The sequence below is a fragment of the Rhincodon typus genome, chromosome 39 (genome assembly GCF_021869965.1).
Source record: "Rhincodon typus isolate 14 chromosome 39, sRhiTyp1.1, whole genome shotgun sequence".
In the NCBI taxonomy this organism is placed as follows: domain Eukaryota; kingdom Metazoa; phylum Chordata; class Chondrichthyes; order Orectolobiformes; family Rhincodontidae; genus Rhincodon; species Rhincodon typus.
Window position 1 is genome coordinate 16,380,405 of NC_063370.1, and position 23,851 is coordinate 16,404,255.

Sequence of the window (23,851 nt, forward strand, 5' to 3'; positions counted from 1 at the left end):
ACTTAAGAGAGTTAAGGAGAATTTACCCAGGCGGTAACTGGATGAGTAACTGGTACTAATGCACTTAAGCAGAAGCTAAGTCATTATATGAGTAAGGAAGGAATGGAAAGGAGAGCTTATGGAAGTTACATAGAACAGTATAGCACAGGAACAGACCCTTTGGCCCACCATGTTCACATCAACTATGATGCCATTTTAAACTAATCCCATGTTCCTGTATATGGTCTGTATCCCTCAATTGCCTGCCTGTTCATATGAATGAATGAATGAGTGTTTGAGATGAAGTAGAATTGGAGTAGTAGGGTAGTGGGTAGCATAAACATTGAAAGAGTAATTAGTAAAGCAAATGGATTCTTGGGCTTCATAAAATGAAATTGTTGCATACCAAAGCAGCAAAGTGACATTGTGCTTTTATAAAACTCTGGCTAGTCCAAATAGAGCACTATATCCAAGACAACAAGGTGTAGAGCTGGATGAACACAGCAGGCCAAGCAGCATCAGAGGATCTCAGATTCTCCAGCATCTGCAGTTCCTGCTATCTCTAGAGCACTATATCCAGTTCAGTTCATTGTTGCAAGAATCTCCAGATCCTAAAGTACAATGAACAAGGAGTTGCCAGAATGTGAAGATCACAACATTAAAGGAGACTATTTGTTCCATCAAGTATGCATTAGCTCTTTCGAAGGGCAATCTCAACTGGTTCCAATCTACTGCTCTTTCCCCATATCCCTGATCATTTTATCTTCTCAAGTATTAATCTAATTCCCTGTTTTGAACGGTTCCAGGAATCAAGAGTATAGATTAAGTTGGAGAGTAAGGGTTGTTCTCCTGGGAGCAAAAGATGTTTTCAGGAAATCTGACAGAAATGCACCAGCTTAACAAGGTGGACAAGGTCAGGCTGTTCTCATTCCTTGATGGTGCAAGGATTGGGGTGGGGGTAAGGAGGGATGGGGGATGTGAGTAAGAATGTTTTTACATATTGACTGAATGACCTGGAACTCACTGCCTACAAAGATGGTGGAAATAAGTGGATTAATTGTTTCAAAAGAAAATTGGATTGACATTTGTGAAGAATAAACCGGTAAAGGCCGCAAAAGTGAAAGCAGGACTCTGGGACTGAACTGACTGGATTGTTCAATGGAGAGTCGGTATGGATTTGATGTGCTATAATGGTGATGAAATTGACTCCACATTGCACATGAAATGTAAAACTCCTTATAGATTGAATTTGCATTGTTGGATTATGACATCTGCGATCTGGAATGTATTTCTAACAGCTGTGTGGTTTCAAAGAGGATCCCTTTTGTGAGATCATTACCCAAACCATACAGAATGTTTATTGTGGCATCATCTCCTTATCAACTGGGAGCTTGGCTCTTTGATCAAATTTGTTTTCTTTTATTTTTGTGACAGTACCCAGGCCATCTCAGCAGGATTCCGAGGGATACCAGGACAATGTGTTTCTTGGCTGGCATCTGACTGCTCACCATCATGAACATCGCCCATGAAGCACTGGCTAAAGAACTGTCGTGTCCCGTATGCCTGGAGCTGTTCACCCCACCTGTGCTCGAACTGCCCTGTGGCCACAACTACTGCAAACAATGCATCGAGGCAACCCTCTTCTCTCAGAACTGCACCCATGTGAACGGTCACTTCTTTTGCCCCATGTGTAGAAAAGTAGGAAAAGATTGTTGTTCTTAAATGATAATTAGAGCTTTGGGGTTCTGCCCCCTGTTGTTTCAAATTAAGTGTTGTCAGAAAAGCTTCTATTATCTAGTATATTTTAATATACATAATTAAACGATCGGGACTTAGCATCCAGGGTAGAAGTTCAAAGGTTACACAATACCTGGGGATATTGTAACCGGTGAGGAGGATACTGACAGTCTTCAGAATGACAGAGACAGATTGGTGAAATGGGCAGACATATGGTAGATGATGTTTAATGCAGAGGAGTGTTCATGATACATTTTGGAGAGATTAAGTACTAAAAGGCTGCAGGAACTAAAATGGTAAAATTGTAAAGGGGGCGGAGGCACAGAGACATCTCGGGGCTGTGCGTAAACAAATCATTGAAGGCAGCAGAACAAGCTGATAAAGCTGCTAAAAAACATACTGCAAAAGGCTGTAAAAGTTTATTCATTGAACGATCGCAAGATATGATGTGGAAGTGCCCGTGTTGGACTGGGGTGGACGAGGTCAGAGATCACACGACACCAGGTTACAGTCCTACAGGTCACAGGTTTATTTGAAAACACAAGCATTCAGAGCCTCATTCCTTCTTCAGGTGTTAGTGGCTCCAAAGACTTGTGTTTTCAAATAAACCTGCTGGACTATAGTCTGGTGACGTGTGGTTTCTGATCTCAAGATAGAGATCAACAGATTTTGAGATAATTACCACATCAAGGATATGGGGACAGCGCTGGAAAATGGCATCAAGGTAGATGATCAGCCATGGTCTAGGATGGTGGAACAGTCTTAATTGCCTGAATAGTTACTTCTTTTCCTATGTTCGGGTGGAATTCTTGACTTTGTAAAGAGTTGCCAAAAGTAAAGAGGTGTGTTCAATAAATCACAGGGTTTGGTCTCAGTTGGAGCCCAATTCTGGGCACTTCACTTTAGGATGTGAGTCAAGGGTGCAGAGGAGATTTGTGTAAAATGGTACTGAGGACCAAGGGCTTCGGTTATTTGGAAAGACAAGGCGATCTTAAACGATTCTTGTTCGAGTAGTTAAGCTTAAGGAGATCCTGTTGCAGCATTCAAAATGATTAAAGAGGGTTAGAAGCAAGACAAGTTTAAAATATTTTCTAAATAAACAGGAAAGATAAGGAGAATTTTAGTGAGTTGACAGATCTGGATTGCACTGCCAGAAAAGAGATTCAATGGAAAGGACAGGGAAAGAGACAATATAAAACAAAGAAAACAACTCCAAAGAAAGTGCAGGAGCAGAAGGACCTGGGTATAATCTGTGAATCAATCATTGAAAATCATTGGACTGTGTGACAGAGTATATAACAAAGTGCACAGTAGCCTAGGTTTTATTAATAGGGGCAAACAGCACATAAGCAAGGAAGTTATGATGAACTTATATAAAACACTAATTCAGCCCCAGCTGGAGTACTTTGTCCAGTTCTGGGCTCCACACTTTAGGAAAGATGTGAAAGCTTTGGAGGCACGTCCAATCAAGGTATTCAATATTATCAGAGATAATAGGAACTGCAGATGCTGGAGAATCTGAGATAACAAGGTATAGAGCTGGATGAACACAGCAGGTCAAGCAGCATCACAGGAGCAGGAAAGCTGACGCTTCGGGCCTAGATCCTTCTTCCATTTCTGAAGAAGGGTCTAGGCCCGAAGCGTCAGCTTTCCTGCTCCTCTGATGCTGCTTGACCTGCTGTATTCATCCAGCTCTACACTTGATTCAATATTATCAGCTGAGTTTAGGCATCTACCTCTCCTTTTATTTTCGGGAGGTGCTGGCTTCAGGAGCCAGTGCTGAAGTAACCTTGGAAAATTGCTGCTGTCGATCTAATATGTTTGTGTACATCTGTAATAGAGCACATAAAGCAGTGGGAGTGGAAAGTTAATCCGGCAGCTGGGCTTTCAATCAAGCAGACTGTTTCAGTCGACTGAACCATGAAACACACAAAGTAACACCATACTGCTTTAAGGCTAAAAGGCTTCATTTCTGAGCTTACAACATCAATTGGAGTTTAACTGTTGTCTGATGAAGATCGGTTTATGTATATGTTTTAACTGCTTCTCTTAAGCTGGAAGCATTTACAACAGAGATGACATGACTATGCTAAGGCACAAGGTACTTACATATGCACTTCTCTAAACATTGTCCTCTTCACAAAGTAACTTATTTTTAAAAAATCGCAGAACTCATTTGCAGGTAAAAGCTATTATCTATAAAGAAAATTATCATTCATGAACAAAAATTGTTTGTTCACTCCAGTCTGTCCCATTTTTTTCAGTCTCTACACATACATTACATACATAATCTTTAAAGTGATCAGTTCTTCTAAGGATACATATGCACATTGTTGGCTATTCACCTGGTACCTGTTTGTTGCTGGGGTAGTGTTCCTTCTCTAGGCAAATTTGTTCCCATGACAAGAGTTTGATCAGAGCAAGATGATTTAAATGGAGAGTTTTGGAGGAAATTTAGCATAGAGGGATTTCCCTGCAGACTGTTCAATTTCCTGGGCAATTCGTCAGAGCATGCTATGATGGGAACTCTGCAGGGTCCCTACGCTCAACTCCCACTTATGCTAGAATCACCACTATCTGGCCGTTGGAAAAAATGCCCCAATGCAGGGCTGACCTCCAGAGCAATTGAGATGTTGTTTCTCATCAAAACTGGAAGATTTCACACCCTACATCAGCATCCTCAACCTCCTTTGTGGAAATGCAGCTCTTGACGCCATGTCAATAATCTACACCTGCTTTCCTTGATTGTAGGTCATTTCCAAATGCTAACTTTGCGATAAAGCAACAATTTTTGCAGACACTTTGAAACAAACAGAACTGGTTTGAGAAAGATGCTCTGAAAGGACTTATGGTCAGACTTTACCATCACTCTGTGTCTCCCAAAGAGGTACTGATTCAAATTGTCACACGCAAAGAGAACAGACAATCTCTCTAAGAGGGTAGCATCATTCAGTTTGGATTAACTTCCTGGATGTAAATTCAACTAACTGTTCTCACTGTATTAGAAATGCTCCAAATCCTGTCTCACTGACTTCATGCTGCAAGGGGATTTCATCATTGACATCGTAACATCTCAGTCTAGGCACTTCACCAGGATGTTTAATTCCATTGAAAGCTGATTCTTGTCTGTGCCTCAATACGACTGCAGGTCTTTTAACAGTGAGATTATATTCAGATTCACACTCTGATGACAAATTACACAAGAACTTTGCAAAATAGTTCAGGAATCCAACAAATTGCTACACCCCTTTCATATCTGTATCTCTACTACAGGTCTCACCTAAATAGGATCAAGTAGGACATGATTTATGTACTTGACTTCAGAAATCTGTGCATGCGCATACTGATTAGGAGCAGGAGCAAGCCCTTCTGTCCCTTTAGGCTCCTCTGCCATTCAATAAGATCATGGCTGATCAGTGTTCTGAACTCCAGATTCCTGTCTGGCTCCAATAGCCTTTGATTGTCATGTCAGTCAAGAAACTATCTACCTCTGCCCTAAAGGAATTAAATTACTCTCCTTCCACCATTTTCTAGGGAAGAGAATTCCAAGACCTCCTAGACCTTACGACGTTCTTAGAGAAATAATTTCATCTCCATTTTAATTAGAACACACCTCATTTTTAAAATGTGTACCCACAAAGGCAAAAATCCTTTACCCTGTCAAGTCCTCTCAGGATCCTATATGTCTCAATAAGTTCAGTTGTTAGCTTTAAATCTAGATAGATAATTTTTTGTTAAGCAATAGTGTTACGCAGGGGGAATTGGTCAAATCCCTCTGATAATTAAACCAATACACAAAGTCCAATCTGTTATGATGGAAGTAGAGGTTTTCTAATAATTACCCCCAAAACACCCAGAGAACTTCGTCTTTCCCTTCGTAATCTGTTAAAAGAGTGTTTTAAAAGAAAGAAAATCCCTCATCTGCTTTATAAATAACAAGAAACAATTTATTTGTTTAACCCTAACAATGAACAAATTAAAAGAATTACTAACAAACCAAACAATTCCCCCCAGACTACTAACTACTCCCTAACTGAACTAAATTCTACTGGAATGCTGTTCAAATAGACGCAGGACCCGCCTTTATAAACCCAATAAATAAGACAACAATAAATTAAAACATAATCTCTCTAAATTCACACATACTGTCTTCTGGAACACTCTACCTTTTCTGATACTCCACAAATGCCTTTCTACCGCTGATTCTGCTGTCAGGGATGTTTTCTCTGTAATTTCTATTATGAAGACTCAAAGCTAAAAATGCCTTGGTAACTTTAATTAATTAGATGGTCCTTTCTCCGACAGCAAAAAAAAGTGTTGTTGTCTCTGGGCAGTTGGCTCTCTCGATTTTCCAAATGCTCTGTCTTTACATACCCACCAATGACACATCAATTTCTTATAATATGATTGGTTTCAGGTTAAATTCAATTGGCTTTGAATATCTAAGGGCTTGGGTTAAACTGATTGGCTAAATTTGAAAAGACTTGTTGTTCTTGGTAAAAATGCTGCTTGGCTGTTCGATACAAAATGTTTCAATTTGGGCATTCTCTGTGCACATTACTTGTAAACTTCTAAGCACAGACAAAGCAAAATCTCTTAAATGGACCAGGCATTCTTTTCCCCCATTATCTCTTTTTTTACCAACCATTCTAATATCCTGCCTTCCAATTCATGAATACTCTACCCAACTTTGTAACAATAGGATTAAGGGATATGGGCCAAAGGCAGGTAAATGGAGTTAGGCCACAAATCAGCCCCTATTTCATTAATAGGTGGAACAGGCTCAAGGGGGTGAATGGCCTACTCCTGTTTCTATGTTCCTAAGATAATCTCTTATTCTTCTAAATGTTTGTGAATACAAGCCCATAATGAACATGGGCCCTTTATTCACAACATATCTGCTCAGTCTCAGATATCATTAAGTGGTTGAGTTGTGTGAACCTCCTCTGAACCACATTTATAAGCTTTCTTAAATAAGGAGACCAAAACTGCACATTGTCCTCCAGATGTGGAGTCACCACATATAAATGTATAAATGTAGCAAAACATTCCTACTTTTGTATTCCATTTCCCTTTGCAAGAAATGACAACATTCCTTTTGCCTTCCTGATCACTTGCTGTTCCTGCAAATCAACGTTACATGATTTACGTACCAGAACACCCAGATCCCTCTGTGTCGTAGAGGTTGGTAATCTCTCCCCATTTAAACAATGTGCTGCTTTTCAAATCTTCCTGTCAAATTGGACAAGTTCACATTTTCCACACTTTATTCCATCTGCCAAATTTTTGACCACTCATTTAACTCTTCTATCCCCTTGCAAATCCCTTATAAAACCCTCTTCGCAACTTACTTTCTTTGTAACATCAGCTAATTTATCAAATGTACATTTAATTCCTTTGTCCAAGTCGTTTAGGTAAACTGTAAATAGTAGAGGCGTCAGCACTGATCCTTGTGGCATTACACTTGTTATATCTTAAATAAAAACCGGAAGAACTGCGGATGCTGTGAATCAGGAGCAAATACAAAGTTGCTGGAAAAGTTCAACAGGTCTGGCAGCATCTGTGCAAGAAAAAACAGAGTTAACGTTTCAGGTCTGGTGACCCTTCCTCAAAATTGCACCCCAGTTCTGAGGAAGGGTCACCAGACCGAAATGTTAACTGTTTTTTCCTTCACAGATGCTGCCAGACCTGCTGTGCTTTCCAGCAACTTTGTTTTTGTTCGTGACTCATTATATCATGCCAACCTAAAAACAGCCCATTTAAGCCAATTGTTTCCTGTTAGGAAACTAATGCACTAACTACAGAAAACAGAAAAGCATCATATTATTTAAATGAAGAGAGGTTGCAGTACTATGAGGTTCAAAGCGATCTGGTTGTCCACATACATAAATCCCAAAGCATGTAGGTATAACAGGTCATAAGGAAGACAAATGGAATGTTAGCATTTAGTGCAAGTTGAATGGAATATAAAAATTGGAATGTGTTGCTTCAGATATGCAGGGTATTGGTAAAACCACATCTGGAGTGTGATATAATTTTTGTCTTCTTTTCTAGCCTCCCTACTCCACAAGCAGTTATTTTGTATAGTAACATTTGATGAGGCACATCATCAAACACCTTTTGGAAATCTAAATACAGCATAACAGGCTCCCTTTTATTTACGCTGTTTGTTGCTTTTTCAGAGGACTCCAATAAGTTAATCAAATAAGGTTTCCCTTTCACAAACTATATCAACTCTGCCTGATTGCACTGAGATTTTCTAAGTGTCCTGCTTTAACCACCTTAATAATAGATTCCCATGTTTTCTGCACGATAGGTATTAAGCTAACAGGATGTAGTTTCCTGCTTCTTGACTGCCCTCTTTCTTGATCAGAGACATCACATCTGCTGTTTTCCAATCTGATGGGAGTTTTCCAGAACTTGGGGAATTTTGGAAAATGAAAAGCAATACTAATTCAAAGCTATGATTTCAGCAGCTACTTTTTCAACGCCCCGGAATGAAGCCGATCAGGAGCTGGAGACTAGTTCTCATAACTTTCTCAGTGCCTTTACCCTGGTGATTGTAATTTATTGATGTTCCTCCCTCCCTTTCACTTCCAGATTCATAATTATTTCTCGGGGACTATTTGTATCCTCTACAGCAAAGACAGACTCAAAAATTCATCTGCCACTTTTCCTCTTTTCTATTGTTAATTCCTCAGACACTTTCTCTAGAAGACACTCACTTTATTTACTTTTTTCCTTCTAAATACCTGCTGAAATTCATGCTATGTGTTTTTACACTCCTAGCTAGCTTTCTTTATTAGTCTTTAGTCATTCTTTGCTGACCTTTATATTCTGTCCAATCTTCTGACTTTCATGCTCTTGTGGAATTGCACATCTTTTGTTTCAATTTAATACTACCTTTAACCTCATTCATTAGCCAGGAGTGGTGTGTCCTTCCCTGTAAACTGCCTTTCTCACTATTCTGTACCTTTTTCTGAGTATTCTGAAATATCTGCCACTATATTTCTGCTGACCTATCCTGTAAGTTAATTTTCTAGTTCACTCTAGTCTGTCTTTATACCCTCATAATTGCTTGTATTTAAGTTTGAAACATTAGTTTCTGATTCATTCTTTGGGTTAATTAGTCTAAGCTTTAGACTTGCTTCAGTTGAGATGAGTGGATTTTGCTGAATGTCTACTGTCTGGAACTCCAGCCTTCATTCTTCCCATTGCATTGGGCTCTCAGTTTCACTTGCCCTCTTGGGATGAGTATCATTGCATCAGATAACCTCAACCTTACCTTCCATATCTTCATTTTTGGATCACCATCTTGTACCACATTATACAGCTCTGTGATGCTCATGATGACGAGAATCACCAGTGTCTATCTGGCACTTCATATATTCCTTCTGCAGTCATCACTCTAACAGTCATAAACCAGATCTAACAATGCCAACTTATTGTATGGTGTACAGTGACTCATCAGCATCATCATCTGTCATCTGTCCAGCAGCCGTCTTTAAAGGCTTCTTTTCTTCTTTCCAACACTCGCAACCAAAGCGATTCAGCTTCTTACAGTTAAATCACTGCTTTCTCCATGCTGGATATCTTTTCATTCACAAGGCATCCTCCACAAAATTTACATCCTGTCATCTAGCCTTGATCTTTCTCCTGCCCCTACTGGAAATACTTTGCTTTTCCATTGTGTTATGTTTGTTGTCTCTCAACATAGTGTAAAGTCTCATCTGTTCTCCCATTAATATTATCTACTTGATTGACAACCTCAGAGCATCTGCACATGAAAGCTTTCTCTCAGCAAATGTGGTCTAATGGCAGGATTTCTTTTTCTAAAACAATCCTATTTCTGATCTTTCAGAGTTGTCCAAAATTAAGATTCAGCCAGATGTCACAGTGCATTCACGTATTGATCAATATTTTCCCTTTCTTCCTGAGGTCTGATGTTAAACACAAATCGTTTACAAGCAACATTAGTAGACAGTTTAAAATGCCTCTTCAAAGCCTTTAATATTTCTCCAATATAGATTTTCTGCTTCTCAGTAAGAACTATGGCACAATACAGTTTGTAGCAGAGTTTCCTAGCATTAACAGAATTGCTACTCTTATTTGTTCCAGTATTCTGTTCAACTCTGTATAGAAATCTCACTTTTGTTATTAAGATGAGTAGTCACCTCAATTCTATCTGGTATCACTTTTCATCTCCCCAGAGGTGGGGATTGGAAACTTCAAAGCCATCCTGACTCACCCAGTAGTACAAAGTTGTAGATACAATTCTAATTATTCCATGCTGTTTTTTTTTACCATAACTAGCTCTCCTCCAGCTTTCAAAATCCACATTATTTCAGCTGCTCAGTTCTGACACTATGGTTCACATGTAAGCTTTAATGCTTTGTCTTACTAAACTGAAAGCAATTAAAGAGGTCACATAACTTTGCCAAGTCACGCTGGCTCAGTGGTTAGCAATGCTGTCCCACAGTGCCAGGGACCCAGGTTTGATTCCAGCCTTGGGTGATTGTCTGTGGATTTTGCATGTTCTCACTGTATCTGCGTGGGTTTCCTTCAGGTGCTCTGATTCCTCTGAAATGCATTTTATTGAATCATAGAATCCCTGCAGTGCGGAAAGAGGCCATTTGGACCATTAAGCCTGCACCAACCCTCCGAACAGCATCCACCCAGACTCAGAACCCCACCCTATTCCCATAACCTCACATTTCCCACGGCTAACTCACCCAGCCTGCACATCCCTGGACACTACGGACAATGTAGCACAACCAATCCATTTAACCTGCACATCTTGGTACTCTAGAATAGGAGGAATCAGAGGACCTGAAGGAAACCCACGCAGATACAGTGAGAACATGCAAAATCCACAGACAATCACCCAAGGCTTGCTTCGGTTGTGGGTAAAGTGTTGAAAAGGATTATAAGAGATAGGATTTATAATCATCTAGAAAGGAATAATTTGATTAGGGATAGTCAACACGGTTTTGTGAAGGGTAGGCCGTGCCTCACAAACCTTATTGAGTTCTTTGAGAAGGTGACCAAACAGGTGGATGAGGGTAAAGCAGTTGATGTGGTGTACATGGATTTCAGTAAAGCGTTTGATAAGGTTCCCCATGGTAGGCTATTGCAGAAAATATGGAGGCGTGGGATTGAAGGTGATTTAGCGGTTTGGATCAGAAATTGGCTAGCTGTAAGAAGACAGAGGGTGGTGGCTGATGGGAAATGTTCATCCTGGAGTTCAGTTACTAGTGGTGTACCTCAAGGATCTGTTTTGGGGCCACTGCTGTTTGTCATTTTTATAAATGACCTGGATGAGGGCGTAGAAGGATGGGTTAGTAAATTTGCGGATGACACCAAAGTCGGTGGAGTTGTGGATAGTGCGGAAGGATGTTGCAGGTTACAGAGGGACATAGATAAGCTGCAGAGCTGGGCTGAGAGGTGGCAAATGGAGTTTAATGCGGAAAAGTGTGAGGTGATTCACTTTGGAAGGAGTAACAGGAATACAGAGTACTGGGCTAATGGTAAGATTCTTGGTAGTGTGGATGAGCAGAGAGATCTCGGTGTCCATGTGCATAGATCACTGAAAGTTGCCACCCAGGTTGATAGCGTTGTTAAGAAGGCGTACGGTGTGTTAGGTTTTATTGGTAGAGGGATTGAGTTTCGGAGCCATGAGCTCATGTTGCAGCTGTACAAAACTCTGGTGCGGCCGCACCTGGAGTATTGCGTACAGTTCTGGTCACCGCATTATAGGAAGGATGTGGAAGCATTGGAAAGGGTGCAGAGGAGATTTACCAGGATGTTGCCTGGTATGGAGGGAGGGTCTTATGAGGAAAGGCTGAGGGACTTGAGGCTGTTTTCGTTAGAGAGAAGAAGGTTAAGAGGTGACTTAATAGACATACAAGATGATCAAAGGATTACATAGGGTGGACAGTGGGAGCCTTTTTCCTCGGATGATGATGGCTAGCATGAGGGGACATAGCTTTAAATTGAGGGGTGATAGATATAGGACAGATGTCAGAGGTAGGTTCTTTACTCAGAGAGTAGTAAGGGCGTGGAATGCCCTGCCTGCAAAAGTAGTAGACTTGCCAACTTTAAGGGCATTTAAATGGTCGTTGGATAAATATATGGATGATAATGGAATAGTGTAGGTTAGATGGGTTTCAGATTGGTTTCACAGGTCGGCGCAACATCGAGGGCCGAAGGGCCTGTACTGCGCTGTAATATTCTATGTTCTATGTTCTAAGGCTGGAATCAAACCTGGGTCCCTGGCACTGTGGGACAGCATTGCTAACCACTGAGCCAGCATGCCACCCTGACTCCTTAGTGGGAGAGTAGGGGTTGGGGTTGGTTGGGTGGCCAGCATGGATCAGATTGATCTCCATCCTGGTCAAGATGGATTTGGGACCTGCCTCCTTGCCCCACCCACAGTGGAGCACACTGCCTTTCTTTGGACTTAGACCTGGACCTGGAACTGCATTTGGGCTGAACCCGAACCTCATAAATCCATCAAAATTTATTACAGATTTAAAAGAATATTTTTCTGAAAAGTGGATTTTCTGACCTTAAAGGAAAAACCAAGAAAGGCAACTAATTGCCAATTTAACAAAGAAAGCATTGCATACAAATTAACACATGGTTGCTGAAATTAGCCTGTAATTGACCTCAATATGAGTCAGCCTACAGTGATCACGGCAGGGATAAGTAGTGCCTCTAGGCCAGGAGACCCATGTTCAAGTCCTATTTGCCCAGGAGGCACGTTTCAACATTTCTAAACAGGTTGATTAAAAATTATTTTCGGGTTTTGTGGCTCAATGTTAGTGTCCCTAGCTCTAAGTCAGAAGATCTGGGTTCAATTAGAGTAGTCAAGTCTGGAGCTAACAAATGCATGGATGAAGATTTCAGCAGCAGATGAGCCAAGGCAGGAGCAATGTTACAGAGGTAGTCTTAGTGATAAGGTTCTGGCTGGAAGCTCATTTTGGGATCAAATTTGATACTGGGATTGTGAACTGACTGCTTCAACCTCAGAATGTAGTTCACCACATGGCATAATGGCAAGGCCTTACAAAATGTAACTTGGTATGAGCAAAACCAGTCACTCATGAGAAGGATCTTAAATGGTGAGAAGACTTGCATTTATATAATGATATTAAAAACAAAAGAATGACCCAAAATGCTTCATAACAAAAAAAATACTTTTGATGTATCACCTCTGCAAATTTAGGAAACATGGTAGCCAATTTGCGCAGAGCAAGCTCCCACAAACAATAATGTGATAATGAACTGATAATTTACTGAAGTGATATTATTTGAATAAGTTTTAGCCAAGTCAAGTGTGAAATACTCAAACATGAGAACAATTGCTCTAATGGACATTTTGTTTGCTTAAAAAAACCTCCCTTCTCAGCTCACCTACCTGCGTGGAAAAGGGATCGGCATTTTAAAACGAAACATTTTTGCAGAAAATGTGCTGGACAAGTTTAAGCAAGAGTTGGAGATTATCTGCAGCAAGGAACTGAGCCAGCAAACTCAAATGTGTGAGAAGCATGAAGAGGAACTCATGAATCTGGTGAGTATCGCAGCTCTGGTTAAAAACTAAACACATTTTTTCTAAAGTAAGTACAGACTTATTTCCCTTATGGGCAATTCAGAGATAAAAGTTGGCTATAAATTTTGGGGTGACACTGAGCGAGAAACCACCTCATCCTAACATCCCCCTTGGATCCATGCCATTTTTTAGGGGGAACAACATCTCCTCCCTGCCCCCCAACCCTTAAAGTGACCAGAGGCTTTGGAGGCAAACTTCACAAACTTTCCACTTCACACCCATACGGAGGTACAACAAACATAAATGAAGGAGAGGAGAAAACAACAACCAATGAAGCCTAACATGCATTCAGCATGGCTGCAGCTTTAAGACCAGACAAGTCCTACCTCTCTGTCACTAGCGGTGTTCCACAGAGATCAGTTCTGGGTCCTTTTTTGTTTGTCATTTATATAAATGATTTGGATGAGAATATAAAAGGCATAGTTAGTGGGTTTGCGGGTGACACCAAAATTGGTGTTGAGGTAGTGAAGGTTTTTTTAAGATTACAAAGGGATCTTGATCAAAAGGGTCAATGGGCTGAAAATGACAGATGGAGTTCAATCTGGAGAAATGTGAGGTATTGCATTTTGGTATAACAAACAGGGGCAGGACTTATACAATTAATGGTAGGGCCTTCGGTAGTGTTGTAGAAAAGAGGGACCTAGGGATGCAGGTACATAATTCTTTGAAGTTTGTGTCACATATCAACAGGACGGTTAAAAAGGCATTTAGCATGCTTTCCTTCACTGCTCAATTCTTTGAGTAAAGAAGTTAGGAAGTCATGTTGAGGTTGTACAGGACATTGGTAAGGCCTCTTCTGGAATACTGTTTCCAGTTCTGGTCACCCAGTTGTAGGAAGGATATTATTAAGCTGGACAGAGTTCAGAAGAGATTTACCAGGATGTTGCCAGGTATGGGACGTTGGATAGGCTGGGACATTTTTCACTGGAAAGTAGGAGATTGAGAGGTGACTGCTACAGAATTTTATAAAATCATGAGGAGTATAGATAGGGTCAATGGTAGTTGCCTTTTCCGTAGAATTGGGGATTTCAAGACTATGGGGGAAAATTTTATGGTGAGAGGAGAAAGATTTAAAAAAGACATGAGAGGATTTTTTCTTTTACAGAGGGTAGTACACGTGTGGAATGATCTTCCTGAGGAAGTGGCATACATGGGTACAATTACAATGTTTAAAAGACATTTGGATAAGTACATGATTAGGAAAGGCTTGGAGGGATGTGGGCCAGGAGCAGGCAGGTGAGACTAGTTTAGTTTGGGATTATGTTCAGCATGGTCTGGTTGGACCAAAGGGTCTGTTTCTGTGCTGTATGGCTCTATGACTCTATAAATAACAAAGAGGATTGATGAAGGCAGAGCGGTGGACATGATCTATATGGACTTCAGTAAGGTGTTCAACAAGGCTCGGCATGGCAGACTGGTTATTAAGGTTAGATCACTTTGACTTGATAGAGGTGTACAAAATGATCAGAGGTATAGATAGAGTGGGCAGCCAGAGACTTTTTCCTATGGTGGAGGTAGCTATTACGAGGGGGCATAGTTTTAAAGTGAGTGGAGGTAGATATAGGGGAGACGTCAGAGGTAGGTTCTTTACTCAGAGAGTGGTAGGGGCGTGGAATGCATTGCCAGAGCGGGTAGTGGAGTCGGCCTCATTAGGGGCATTAAAGCGGCTATTAGATAGGCATATGGATGATAGTATAAGGTAGGGGTGGAGGTTAGATAGACCTTAGGTTTAGGGTAAAAGTTCGGCACAACATCATGGGCTGAAGGGCCTGTACTGTGCTGTGCTGTTCTATGTTCTATCACACGGAATACAGAGAGAACTGGCTATTTGGATACAGAACTGGCTCAAAGGTAGGGGACAGAGGGTGGTGGTGGAGGGTTGCTTTTCAGACTGAAGGCCTGTGACCAGCAGTGTGCCACAAGGATCAGTGCTGGGTTCACTGCATTTTGTCATTTGTATAAATGATTATGATGTGAAAAGAGGAGATATAGTTATTAAGTTTGCAGATGACACCAAAATTGGTGGTGTAGTGGACAGCTGTGAAGGTTACCTTGGAGTACGACCGGACCTTGATCAGATGAACCAACGGGCTGAGGAGTGGCAGATGGAGTTTAATTTAGACAAATGTAAGGTGTTGCATTTTGGAGAGACAAATCAGGTCAGGACTTATACACTTAATGTAAGGTCCTGGGGAGTGTTGCTGAACAAAGAGACCTTGGAGCGCAGGGTCATAGTTCCTTGAAAGTAGAGTCGCAAGTAGACACGATAGTGAAGGTGGTATTTGGTATGCTTGCCTTTATTAGTCAGTCAACTGAGTTTAGGAGTTGGGAGGTTATGGTGAGGCTGTACAGGACATTGATTAAGTCACTTTTGGAATACTGCCTTCGACTCTGGTCTCCCGGCCAGAGGAAGGATGTTGTGAAATTTGAAAGGGTGCAGAAAAGATTTACAAGGATGTTGCCAGGATTGGAGGGTTTGAGCTATAGGGACAGGCTGAATAAGCTGGGGCTGTTTTCCATGGAACATTGGAGACTGAGGGGGGGAACCTTATAGAAGTTTATAAAATCATGAGGGCCATAGATAGGATGAATAGCCAAGGTCTTCTCCCCAGTCCAAAACTAGAGGGCATAGGTTTAAGGGGAAAAGATTTAAAAGGGTTCTAAGGGGCAATTTTTTTCATGCAGAGGGTGATGCGTATATGGAACGAGCTGCTGGGGACGTGGTAGAGGCTAGTACAATTACAACATTTAAAAGGCATCTTGATGAGTTTATGAAGAGGAAGGTTTTAAGAGGGACATGGGCCAAATGCTGGCAAATGGGACTGGATTAATTTAGGATTTCTGTTCAGCACGGATGAGTTGTAACAAAGGGTCTGTCTCTGTCCTGTACAACTCCATGACTCAATAACAATGCACGGTCAAAATCCTGAATTCTCTCCTTAATGGTATTATGGATCATACATGGACTTTAGCAATTCAAGGTGGTAGCTCACCACCATCTTCTTAAGGGCAACTAGGGAGGCAATAAATGCTGGCCCAGCCAACATCATCCATGACCCCATGAGTGAAGGGAAAAAATTTAAAACTCCAATAAATTTGTTAAATACAATTTTCCATTTGCAAGCGTATGCTGACCATATCCTCAGATTATTATCAAAATACTGTCCATTTATCCCTTCCTTTTGTAATAGATTCCAGCATTTTCCTATCCGGGTGTAAGACTAACAGGTCTGTGGTTCCCCATTTTCTCTCTCGCTCTGTTCCTAAATAGTGGCATGACATTTACTACTTTCCAATTTCCAGGAATCTATAAAAATTTGGAAGAGTTTTACAGGGTTGTGGGGGATTACAGAGGGGCAGGCTATGAAGGGATTTATTGTCAAGGTCTAAACATTTACATCAAAGACCATGTTTGATTGGGGAGCTAAGGTACTCTAGAAAATTCTTCTCTTTCAAGTGATAGAAGCATTGTAACCAAACCCCTCAATAAGCACCTCCATCTTGTCTTATTGTCGCCTGCATTTGTTTTATTTTCAAAATTTGGGAAATTTAATTTTCTCTCTGACTCTCTGGTCTGTGTCTACTTATGCCTCAATTCTGGCCTCTTTTCTCTCTCTGTCTTCCTCACTTTGCCTGTTTCCTGTCTCTCTCTTCAAACCTCTCAGTCCCCATTTTCCTACTTCTTTCAATCTTTCTTTTCTATCTTAATCTTGTCCCTTTTCACTTTCTCTATCTCTTCCCTCAGGGAGAGGGCCGAAAGCACAATATGGTGGTTTTGAGACTTTCTCCCTCGCTAAAGGATAGCCTCAGCCTCGGCAAATGAATCAGTCTAGTTAATTTGCCTGTTCCTGGTATCACACTATGCAATTTCATCCCAAATGTAAGATTCTGACTGAGTGTCAGGGCTGTGTAGGTGAACTAGAAGGTGACATGCCCTACACAATGTTTGGCAATACTCAATCATTACCCCAAGTTGTGTTGTTTTCACAGATGTGCTTACACGATGACACACCCATATGCAGCATCTGCAAGCTATTTGGAGACCACAAATGTCACAACGTTGCTAAGCTCTCTGATGTTTACCAACAAAGGAAGAAATGTTTCACTGAAGATATGAAGTCTCTTCACATGAGAAGTGAGAGCACATCAGGAACCATCCAGGTACCTACCCCAATCTGATCAACCAGACTTATCCACGCTAAGCCACATAAATATCTAATGTTTACTATCCTATCACAAATCTGACTGAACTAAAGACAGGGATGTGGCCCCTTACTGCTCAGGTTTCAATCACTTTCCCACTTGCACTGGCTATCAAAGATGCCTAGCAATGACCAGGTAGCTCAACAGGTTGAGGGGATACCTCGGTCAAAACATATCCCATACCATGGTAGACATTCATCACGTAAGCATTTGGAAGGTTCTCAGGTTTCCTAATTAATGTCTCAGGGCTTAGAAAACCTGAACACTAATTTCTGACAGCCTGCTAAAAACTACACGTGCCAGGTGAGGGAGACAGGACAGGCTAAACCCCGAAGGCTACAGTTGGACAATCCCTCACCTCATCCATGTCCAGGTATTCCCAATGATCAGTGGTTACTCAGGAGAGAAAAAAGTTTTCCTGATAGGATTTGATCAGGTGTAAGGCATGAAGAGTGGTGGAATGGTTAATACTGGCCCAATACTAAACTCAATATTGGCCATAAACAGACCCCCCACCCTTACTAACCCCTATATTAACATCCATTCTGATCCTAAACGGAGCTGAATTCTGACCCTATACAGAAGCTATGCTGAGCTCTATGCTGACACCCATAGTGATTCCATACAGACTCTTATACTGAGCGCCATACTTAACCAATGCTGTGGCCAATAGTAAACCCCCCAACCCTGCCCTATTGCTATGCAAACAAATTATTTTTAAGAAATTCCATACCTACAGCCTATAGAGAACCCAACAGCTCTTACACTCCATAACTGTACTGACAGCATTTACCAATACTCAAAGTCCATAGGAGTACCAATAGTCCATACCAGTACCTACACCCATAACAGAAAGGTACACACAAACCAATACCTTCACCTCATACCAATACTCCAGACAAACAACATGCACTGAGCCCTGTACCAAGTCCCACACAGAAAACCACGCTGAAATTCTGCACAGACCCCTCACCGAGATCCCACATCAGTTCTCCTAATGGAACTGTGCAACCAGACTCATACTAAGACCCCTCACTGAAACCACTCAGAGACCCCACACAGACACCCCATAGTGAGCCTCCACAGAGATTCTGCACCAGCCTTCACAGACCCCAAATATACCTGGTGGGGACCATATGCTCCCTCTGGAGGATCACCTGGAAAGGTAGCCCAGGTGAACCTGGAGGTGTCACACCCACTCCCAAACAGCCCCCATTACAACAGAACTGGGAAGAGCTGTGCAATCCCTATCCAGGGCTAAACCAGGTGGCTTGGCACTAGGCCATCAGGGAAGCTCTGACTCATTTAATCCTGATTTAAATTACACAAGTCAATGATGTGGGAGAGTGGCCCCATTTATTTCAATGGAGAGCAATTAATCACACAATGTGTTTAATTACAGAGTAATCACAGGACGCAGCTGAATAGCATTCAGGTTCTCAACCATTTAATAACATTGACTCACCTTTCAATGCTCTTTGCAGCATCTCAAGAGGGAAGATCTTGTGTCATGGGGCACGGTTCATGAGTCATGACTAAACCCACCCACGGAATGTCCTCAGGGCATTTGTTCCTGGTGATCTCACCAATGCAGCGAAACACCAAAGTCTTCATCAAACCACTGAGGTGTTCCTGATGAACAGAGATGTCAGATGTCTGTCTGTTCAGGCAGATGCTGACAGCTCTGGCATTTGTTTGAGGAAGAACTTGGAACTCTCCTGTTCAACTGCCCTCCCTCATCTGCCACCATCCAAAAATGGGAAGTGGCACGAAATAAGGGTGATCTACATAGCAGCACAAAATTAGGCCATTCAGCCTATCGAGTCTGCTCCGCCATTCAATCATGGCTGATAAGTTTCTCAACCCCATTCTCCTGTTTTCTCCCCGTAACCCTTCATCCCCTTGACAAGCAAGAAACTATCTATCTCCGTCTTAAATATACTCAATGACTGAATATACTCAATGATTCATAGAACTCCCAAGTCTCTTTGCACTTCAGACTTCTAAATTTTTTCTCCATTTAGAAAATAGTCCATGCTTTTATTCTTCTTACCAAAGTGCATGACCTCACACTTTCCCACATTGTACTCCGTTTGCCACTTCTTTGCCCACTCTCGTACGCTGTCCAAATCCTTCTGCAGCCTCCCTGCCTCCTTGATACTACCTGTCCCTCCACCTATCTTTGTATCATCTACAAACTTAGCCAGAATGCCCATAGTTCCTTCATCTAGATCATTAATGTATAAAGTGAAAAGTTGTGGTCCCAACACTGACCCTTGTGGAACACCACTTGTCACTGGCTGCCATCCTGAGAAAGACCCCTTTATCCCCACTCTCTGCTTTCTGCCAGACAGCCAATCTTCTATCCATGCCAGTACCTCTCCTCTAACACCATGGGCCCTTATCTTACTCAGCAGCCTCCTGTGAGGCACCTTGTTAAAGGCTTTTTTGAAGTCCAGGTAGATAACATCCATTGGCTCTCCTTGGTCTAACCTGGTCATTACTTCCTCAAAGAATTCTAACAGATTTGTCAGGCATGACCTCCCCTTGATGAAGCCATGCTGACTTTGCCCTATTCTATATGCAGGGTTCGAGATGATAGAGGGATACGATGGAGTCAAACATTGAATTCTTCTGATGGGTGTGGGAGTCCGGGGGTGGGTGCCCTTAAAATTCACAGAATGACAGAATTATTATGGTGCAGGAGGTCATTGGGCCCATTGTGTCTGCACTGGCTTTATTACCTAGTGCCAATTAGTCTGTTGCTTTTTCCGCATATCACCGCACACCATTACTATTCAAAAGACAATCCAATGCCCTCTTGAATGCTTCAGTTTGAACCTGACCCACTACATTTCAAGGCAGTGCATTCCACACCCTAACTATTCACTTCTTTTCTCACGTCACTCTTGTTTTGTTGGCACATCACTTTACATCTGTCCCTTGCCATTCTTGTTCCTTTAACAGGCGAGCCCCACTATTCAGGCATGATGTCAGGAAACACCATTTTATTATTCATTCATGGGATGAGGGCATCACTGGCCAAGCCAACATTCATTGCCTTTCCTTAACTGCCCTCTGGGTAATTAAGAGTCAATCCCTGTGCTGTGGGGTCTGGAGTCACACATAGGCCCCAGCAGGTAAGGATGGCAGTTTCCTTCCCTAAGGGACATTAAGACTTCGCACAAAGGGGAGTGGAAATCTGTAACTCCCTCCCTTAAATACCTGTGGCCAATTGAAAATTTCAAACAGGATAGATTGTTGCTAGGTAAAAGATTATACAAGTGAGGTGGGAAACTGAAGTTAAGATTCAGCTCAGCAATGGTCTAACTGAATGGCAGAACAGGCCCAAGGGACAAATCTCATTTCTATCACAAAGTCCTTTGCACAATTAAATTATTTTTCACACACAAAAAGGGAAATTGGTAGTGAAACTCAGCAGATCTGGCAGCATCTATGGGAAGAAAGCAGAGTTAACGTTCTGAGTCCAGCAGCAGTTGACAAGTGGCAATTAACGTTTGCAACACACAAATGCCAGGCAATGACCATCTCCAACAACAGAGAATCTAACCATTGCCCCTTGATATTTAATAACATCACCATCATCAAATTCCCTCATTAGTAAACATGTGGGAGTTACCAATCACCAAAGACCCTTAGATATCACCATCCAAATCCACGACCACTACCATCTAGAAGGACAAGGGCAGTGGATATGCTGGAACACCACCACCTACAAGTTCCCTCTGAGCCATGCACCATCCTGATTTGGAAATCTATTGCTGTTACTTCATTTTCACTGTGTCAGAATCCTGGAATAACCTCCTGAACAGCATTGTGAATGTACTACAGCATATGTACTGCAGTGGTTCAAAGAGGCAGCTCACCACCTTCTCCAGGGCAATGAGGGATGGACAATAAATGCTGGCCGACCTAGCAATGCCCACATCCCATGAATTAGTAAAAGAAATCAGGATGCTGTGTGAGTTGGAGTGAAATTTGCAGATGGTGGTGTTTCCACGCATCTTTGCCTTTTTGTTGAAATTGTGGTTTTGGAAGATGCTGAAGAAATACTGGTGAATTGTTGCTGTGCATCTTATAGATGGTACACACTGCAGCTACTAAGCATCAGTGGTGAAAGGAATATTGAAGGTGCTGGAGTGGTCTCAATTAAGCAGGCTGTTTTGTCATGGATGGTGTTGAAATTTTTGAGTGTTGTTGGAGCCGCACTCATTCAGGCAAGTGGGGAATATTCTATCATACTCATGACTTGTTCCTTATAGATGGTGGAAAGGGTTTGGAGAGTCAGGAGGTGATTTACATGCCAATTCACCTCTTGAGGATTTCTAACCTCTGGCCTGCTGTTGTAGCCAGTGTATTTAAATGGATTGTCCAGTTCAGGTTCTGATCAATGGCGACCCCCCAGGATATTGCCTGTGGGAGTCTCAGTGAAGGTAATGCCATTCAACGTCGGGGGACAATTGTTTGATTCCCTCTTGCTGGAGACGGTCATTAGCTTGCAATTGAGAGCCACAAATGTTACCTTCCTGCCGCAGTAAAGGCAATCACCCTGTGTCCACAGTCTCCAGCTGTTGTCTTCACTGCACATGTCCTATTCTCCAATCATTTCCCTTCCCTGTTCCAACAGGAGATTCAGAAGCTAATAACTGACACAGTGTCTGCCTGCAAAGACACAAAGACTATGATCGACGCTGTAGGGGCTAGCCTGCTGACTGAACTGAAGTCTAAAATTAATATGTTGAAGATGAAAGTGGAGAGTGAGAGAGTCCAGAAGATTGAGAAGCTGCAGGAGATTTTAGCTGCTCTCCACGGTCCGACCCAGCTATACCTACAGATGAAGCGGTTACTGGACTCCCATTTGAACCCTGTGCACTTCCTCAAGGAAGACAAGCAGCTTCGGGGAGAGGTAGCCAGAATCGCCCAGCAGGATGTCCTTCTCCAAATCCCCAAGGAAGGCAGTATCTCAGTCTCACAGTACTTCAAAGAACTGGTCAAGGGCATCGATATGAAGGACTTTGTCTCCTCGGAGACAAACAACCTGCTGCTAAAGAGCGCAGAGGAGCATAATGCCTGGATGTCAAGCTGCTCAAACCTAAATGTTCCCTCGGCAGAGGCTCTGGATGAGATCATCCACAAAATTATATTGAGTTTGGGCTTTAAAAGCAAAGAGGCAGACACAAGTTATGATGAATATGACTCATTCCTATCCACCTCCAGTACATCCAGCTGCCTCGATACAGCCCAGGAGATGGAGGTGCTGCCACTGGACAGGATAGACATATAAACAATTTATTAAGGATTACAACATATTTAGTTTACAATACAAAGCATTTAGGTTCTTTTATTAATAAATATCAAATATTTTATTCAAAACCCTGAAGACACTTTGTAGTTTTTTGTTCCACATCTTTTCCTTGTCACATCAGCAGCCTTATGCTTCACTAGAGTTACAGGAGGGAGCATGTCCATGCACAGATAGGGAGCGGGGCAGCGTGGGTCCCCTTTTTAGAAGGAAGGATTTACTTGTCACAAAGGGAATACAACGGACGTTCACCAGACAAATGCCTGGAATGGCAGAGCTGTCTTATGAGGAAAGATTGAAAAAACTGGGGGCTGTGTTATCTAGAGTTTTGAAGAATGACAGGTGATCTCGTTGTGTTATGACCAGGCCCCAGGTGAGGATCCCCAACTTGTTTTGGTTGGGATAACCCAAACATTAGGCTCCCAGCTGAAGAAGGATGAATTCGCTCTCCACCCAGCCCCTTGTTTTGTTACAATGAAAAGATCCCTGCCTCCAAAACTCAAATGATCTTGTTTTGAAAGGAGGTGCAAATTACTGCAGATGCTGGAATCTGTACTGAAAACAGAAAGTGTTGGAGATCTTGGTGGGCCAGGCAGTATCCATGGAGAGAAAGCATGCTAACGTTTCGAATCTAGATGACTCTTCATCAGAGCTGTCGTGATGACTTAATCTGAACTATCAACATCCTTTCTCCCCCTGCACGCCACCAACACCACCCTCACTATTGCAAAAATGCTGCCCCCTCCACACTTCATGTTACCGATGATGCTCGAAACATTAGCTTGCTTTCTCTCCATGATTCTGCTTGACTCGCTGTGTTCTCCAGGATTTTCTGTTTTGAAAGGAGGCAATTTAAAGAGTATACAAGGTGTAGAGCTGGATGAACACAGCAGGCCAAGCAGCATCAGAGGAGCAGGAAGGCTGATGTTTCGGTCTTCATTTTTTTTCTGAAGAAGGGTCTAGGCCCGAAACGTCAGCCTTCCTGCTCCTCTGATGCT

The 23,851-nt window shown here is 42.1% G+C and overlaps 1 protein-coding gene across 1 annotated transcript; it reads left to right on the plus strand.

Annotated features, from left to right (window-relative positions):
• The first annotated feature begins 1,491 nt into the window (after positions 1-1,491).
• On the plus strand, positions 1,492-22,835 carry LOC109938189 (tripartite motif-containing protein 54). Its single transcript, XM_020536632.1, has 4 exons — positions 1,492-1,677; positions 13,127-13,288; positions 17,318-17,488; positions 22,179-22,835. Exons 1-4 carry the CDS (start codon positions 1,492-1,494, stop codon positions 22,833-22,835), a joined length of 1,176 nt encoding a protein of 391 aa, XP_020392221.1.
• The last annotated feature ends 1,016 nt before the right edge of the window (positions 22,836-23,851 follow it).

What these genes read in the sequence shown, in the direction of transcription:
- LOC109938189 (XM_020536632.1), top strand. Translation starts at nt 1,492, where the DNA reads ATGAACATCGCCCATGAAGCACTGGCTAAAGAACTGTCGTGTCCCGTA. An exon ending in AAGAGGAACTCATGAATCTG is followed by an intron (nt 13,289 to 17,317) that starts GTGAGTATCGCA and finishes TTGTTTTCACAG; the next exon opens with ATGTGCTTACACGATGACAC. An exon ending in GCACATCAGGAACCATCCAG is followed by an intron (nt 17,489 to 22,178) that starts GTACCTACCCCA and finishes CTGTTCCAACAG; the next exon opens with GAGATTCAGAAGCTAATAAC.